General features: G+C 54.7%; 1 protein-coding gene across 1 annotated transcript in view; it reads left to right on the forward strand.

Moving 5' to 3' along the window:
• Positions 1–999: 999 nt before the first annotated feature.
• VOLCADRAFT_103856 (uncharacterized protein) overlaps positions 1,000–5,690 on the forward strand; it is a gene marked incomplete at its 5' end in the record, with an annotated part of 24,679 nt that continues 19,988 nt past the window's right edge. The window contains 4 exons of the mRNA XM_002948196.1: positions 1,000–1,038; positions 2,501–3,130; positions 3,679–3,932; positions 4,511–4,661. Coding sequence (XP_002948242.1) covers positions 1,000–1,038; positions 2,501–3,130; positions 3,679–3,932; positions 4,511–4,661 — 1,074 coding nt within the window. The remainder of the gene's footprint in view (positions 1,039–2,500; positions 3,131–3,678; positions 3,933–4,510; positions 4,662–5,690) is intronic.

A 5,690-nucleotide genomic window follows, 5' to 3' on the forward strand; every position in this document is an offset into this window, starting at 1 on the left:
GCAGTATTGAATGGACATTATCTCAAGCTTCAGTTCTGCAATTCATGAGGTGTGGGCCCTATTCGCTACTGGGCGCCCGCCCTGGTTCGAGCTCTGTTTAGAGGCTCGGTCCACATCGCCACCTCTGTCACTAGGGCAACTAGGTATGGGCATTAGGTGCCGCAGCTTCAGGACTTAGCCGTCTATACTAACTGGGTTGATTGCTCGGCTTTCAACAATCGGCCAGCAAATTTCTCCCAGGTCGCCGGGTGAGATCAGCGGAACTCTGATCCAGGGCACAAATCATGGCCTTGGATTATTAAGTTCTTTTGCATTGTTCCGGCAGACGGCAGCACTAGCGTCAGTCCTCTTCGCGACAGCGAGTAACGTCCCTGTGCCATTGGGACGAACGAGGTTCTGAACTCCATCCAAGCACCACTCAACATTGCGTTCTTCCAAACCTGTTTTGCCCTTGAATGGCTTAGCTTTTGCAACCATTCACCTGCCCAACCGCATTGGTCAATCAGTTTCGCGGCTTCACAGTCGCCCGGGCTGAGCTGGCCTCATTAGATACCTACTTAAATATCTACCAGTTTCGGATATATTTAGATAGAATGGAGCTGGCTCCAAAACGGCATTGTCGACTTTGTCGGCCTGCTACCCTGCTTATCATCACTTGCTGCTGTGCGGCTGCACAGCTTGTGGCGCCCTCGTTCTACACACAGACCGGTAAGGCTACGAAGATTTCAGGGTTAAGCTTTCGTGGCTTGGGTATGGCAGTTTTAGCCGAGGGCATGACGCATGCACTGCAAGGTTTGCAGAGCAAGCTGAACTTCCGCACTAATCCTAACCAGGTTGTTAAGCTTAACAGAACGTATGACATTAATGTGCGCAGGCCGCCTTACTGTCGTAGATACGACGTTCCCCAACGGCAAACATCGATCTGATCACGTGCTCATGGCAGATGAAGGCGGCCTCTACTCACTCATCTCTACCTCCAGCCCCACAATATTTAATTCTATGACCTCTGGTGGCTTGGTGCGCGTGACGTCCACCCAGGTAAAGTTTGAAGGCCGGAACACGGGAATGGCGCAAAGGTTTACCATGTATGCCGGGAGGCATTTTGGAACAAGGGGATGGCCTGTACGGGATCCGTTGGCTGTGTCTTGACACGTCTTCCGGCGGGAAAGGCAAGGTGTGGAAGAATGCCTTGGTGGGCGGGCCTTAAGAGCGCCTGGAATGGCGGGAAAGCGACGGGTGGTGCAGAAATACCTGAAATCCGTAAACAGTCAACTCATGCGTTGGTTGGCAAGCGGCAGATGCAGAACATGGGATGGCATGGGTTTCATTGCGCTGATGTGGATGGCTCAATAATCATCGGACAAATGGCAGTAGCGGGCTTAGTGGCTGTCATCGGACAAATGGCAGCAGCGGCATGAACGGCCGCATGATATTGTGGAACTTTAAGCAATACGGCTCAGCAGCAGCAGCGGCAGTAGCAGTAGCCGGACCAATTGTAGAGCTGTTGGCGGCATCTGTGGCGACGGCAGTGGCTGTCGTTGTGAAGACGATGGCAGTCGCGACAGCAGGCCAGCAGCGACGGCTGAGCAGTAGCAGCAGTAGCAGCAGTAGCAGTAGCAGACCAGCCAGCGCAGACTCACAAACGCTGCGGACGCACTGTGGGGCCTGAGACGAGGGAATAGGCAGATAAGCGACAATCCCTGGTCGGAGGCGGCTGTGGGGAAAGGAACCGGAGATCCGGCGCAGATCCTCAGGAGCTCCGGTGTTGAGTGTCGAGCGAATCGAGCGACTGCAGCCCGGGATATGGAAACCGCAAAATTCCGAAAACCTGCCACGATGTCCCCCCGGGGGGTTGGGAGGGGGGGGTGCGCGCAGGGTCCTAGAGGTTAACGTTTGGGGCAACGGCCGTGCGGGGTTTGCATGGGCCGCAGGAATGGGAGGGGAGCTGTCGTAGTGCGGGAGCTGTGCGCATGGGGACTGTACGGTTGGACACCAACCTACAAAGCAAAACGCCCTGTTTGGACTTTAATGACGTGCCTGCTTATGCTGATCCAATACACGGATCGTGTAGTCGTGCGGGCCGGGGTCCCTCTGGTGTCTATGTGTGTGGGGCGGGGGGGTGTATGGAGGGTTGGAGTTTGGAGTACGTTCCCTTCCCCGTCGCCATGTGGCTCCGAAACCCTCTGAATCTCTCTTTCCCTCTCTGTCCCGCGGGGGGCCCCGGGGGCATGTATAAATATCCCAACTCCTATTCCCGACGTGAAACGAACCTTACCTTCATTTTCATCTTGGGGAAACATACTTCAATTACACTCTCAAATGTTCCTTATAATTGAAAACACACATATCCGCAATACCCTCCCACCTACATATGCAAACACACATACATACATACATACATACATACATACATACATACATACATACATACATACATACATACATACATACACAAGCAACCCCCCACCTCACCCACTCCCAACTCCTTACCGCCCCGCAGGCCCCCGAGCTCGGCATCCCATGGGACATCTTTTCTCTCGACATCATCAGCCCTCCTCCGCCCCCTCTGGCGCCCCCCCCACCTTTACCACCTCCGGGCATGCCCTGGCCGCCATCGTCGCCCTTCATGCCCTCTGTCCCCATGGCCACCGTATCCGACTCCAACCTGGCCACGTCGACAGCCAGCGGCAGCGGTGTGAATTCTCGCAGCTGGGCATCGCAATGGAATCCGGGCGTGATCCTGGATGAGGTGATTCCGGATCCTCCGCGTGTCGTACGGGATTTGCCGACGCTGTTCATCTTGCTAGATCTGTGCGGCAAGGGTGGCGGCCCCGCGACAACCAATACGGTGGGTGCAGGGGGGGGGAAACTGGCGGCTTGGGAACTTTGGAGTTTTGCTCGGCGGTGGGGGAGTCAGAGATTGCGTTGGCGCGTGGCAGGGGTATGGGTTATGGTTAGGGTACGGAAGGTGTTCTTGGAAGGTCTTGAAGCCGAGGGGGGTTTCGGAGTGGCCACGGGGGTTTCGGCGCTGGTGTCTCGTTGGATTGGGAGCTTGGTGGTGGTGGTGGTGGTGGTGGTGGTGAGATCACGGAGCCAAGATATGAAGCTGTTGGAGTTGGGGCGTGAAGGGGTGAGGGGTGAGGATGAAGGGGTGAGGATGAAGGGGTGAGGGTGGAGGGGTGAGGGTGGAGGGGTGAGGGTGGAGGGGTGAGGGTGGAGGGGTGAGGGTGGAGGGGTGAGGGTGGAGGAGTGAGGGTGGAGGGGTGAGGGTGGAGGGAGCCCTCCGGGTATCTGCGTCTATCAATCGGTGAACGGTGTGGAGCTCCGAAGTCGCCTGTTGTGGACGGTTACGAGCCGTCTGGCAAAGATGATGACGTCACCGGTTCCCGTGCGGCGTTCTTCCCTTGAACTCTTTCCTTCCATAGACGGATTGTGTCTGGAAAGCAGCCACCGGTCAAACAGCGAACAGCTTTGCTGCTCTCTTCGTAGGGTTCATCCCTGGGGGCCCTGCTTCCATTTTTCAATACCCCTTTTATGCCGCCCTCCACCCCCCCCATGCACACACATGTGCGTGTGTGTATGTGTGTGTGTTAGAGGGGGGGGGAAGATTCAGGCACATTGGAGATATTGCCAACCCTTTCCCCTTGCGCCCCCCCTCCCTTGTCATCTGTACGACAGTCCCTTGCGGATATGCTCTTCAATGGGCTGGCACCCATGTCGGATTACATTGCCACGTGCTCGTACGGCAAGGCACAGTTTGACCAGTACAATACGAGGATTGTGAACATTGCGCTGCCTTGCAACGGTACGGGTCACGCGACCAAGATGCCTTGGAATTCGAGCAGCTGTAGCCGGGACAATCTCTTCAACTGGATGTACGAAGCGGAGTACTACATTGACAATGTTTTAAAACCCAAGGATTGGAATCACAGGTGAGATGGCGGGCCTTGTCGGGGGGTTCTGGTATTGTGGTACGGCAATGCAGCCGATTTGGGGAGAAGTCGAGGTGAGGGTACAGGCTGGAGGGCAAACGGGAAAATGGCCTCCCAGGAGGGCTCTTACAGGACATTGGTGGAATTTTGCATTTTGAATTTGCGCGAATTTATGGGACCTTTTGGATGACTATTTTGCCGCGGCACGAACGTTAGGATCTGCAGCGGGCAGGGGGCAGGGGGCAGCGGGTGCTCCACCACAGGGCCCTGGAGGGGAGGTAGTAGGTGATGGGGGGATGCTAGGGTGAGCTCAACGGGCGTACGAGAAGGGAGTAATGGGCGAGGTGGTTAACGGTCGAAGATGGCCTCACCTGGCGGTGTCACCCGATGTCGTTCTGCGTCGTGCAGGAAAGTGCCCTGAAGCACCTTTTAGTCACCAACAACACTTTCCAGCATCCGGCATCCAAAATGTATTATATGTATATGTCATCATCATCATGCATTTTGTAATAAAATGTTTTTCAACATTTACATACATACGTACATATTCTCATCTCGCTTGTGTATGTCCTTATCAGGCGATATCGTCACCACGTGATCATCACACCGCCCAACATGCCCCAGTGGGCCGGGTCCGAATGTAACTGGTCGGGGATGGGGTCGATCGGCATGGCTCAGGGAACTTGGTCGTATGCCTGGATCTCCGGGGACAGCTGGAAGACAAAGCAGGTGTGTATGTGGGGGGGAATATGGTGTGTGTTTTGATAAACTGGGCCGCAAAACAAATACATGAACATGAGACGTGTATGTGTGTATGTATGTGTCCCTGGACCTTCCTTTATTGGGGGTTGATGACGTCGGAGGGGGAGGGGGAAGGGGAGGGGGAGGGGATGTGCGGATTAGGGATACTGTGGGTCCTGTTTTGAAAGCTGAGTCTGTGTGCGGCTGTGTGCGGCTTGCGTTTGATTTCTTTTGGGGCCCCTCTTGGATGGGCCCACTGGGGCCGGTGTGGCGAACAAGTGAGGGGGATGCGCCCGGTAATGTAATGGGCCCTAGTCCTGTCCAAACCCTTAATCCAGTTTTGAAAACCAGCTTTAAAGGCCTTTAGGATAATCTATTGCATATCCCCTTTCCGCCTCCCCTATATAGCATTTTTGTTACGGAACCTTGACAACCGTCGCTACGGAACCCCGACTGTAGTTTGTGCGGGCTGTGTCGGTGGGTGTATGTATGTATGTATGTATGTATGTATGTATGTATGTATGTATGTATGTATGTATGTATGTATGTATGTATGTATGTATGTATGTATGTATGTATGTATGTATGTATGTATGTATGTATGTATGTATGTATGTATGTATGTATGTATGTATGTATGTATGTATGTATGACGTTGATTACACTGTGGGCTGAAAAGCCGGGGGCCCAGGGCCGAAGCACAGCGCGGGGGGCGGGTGCATACGGCTGGTTAGTCTCATGCACTCCGCCCCCGGGTCAGGCCGCACGGGAAACGACGGCCGGCACGCAACAGCGCTTGTTTGGCGCTCCATCCTAGACGGGATCTATGCCCGTTGGTCTCCTAACATAAACGAAGTCGCAACTGGGGGGCTCTTCCTGCCGACCGAACGAACCGAGCATCTCAGAGAGCTCGCTACCAGGACTTGGGCGACCGGGAGCCCGACGAGTCTTCCCGGGCTGGGGAGGTCACCAAGCTCAAAAATCCTCACGCAAAAAAGAGCGCAAAGAGCTCACACC

This window comes from Volvox carteri, assembly GCF_000143455.1.
Source record: "Volvox carteri f. nagariensis unplaced genomic scaffold VOLCAscaffold_9, whole genome shotgun sequence".
Taxonomy (NCBI): Eukaryota; Viridiplantae; Chlorophyta; class Chlorophyceae; order Chlamydomonadales; family Volvocaceae; genus Volvox; species Volvox carteri.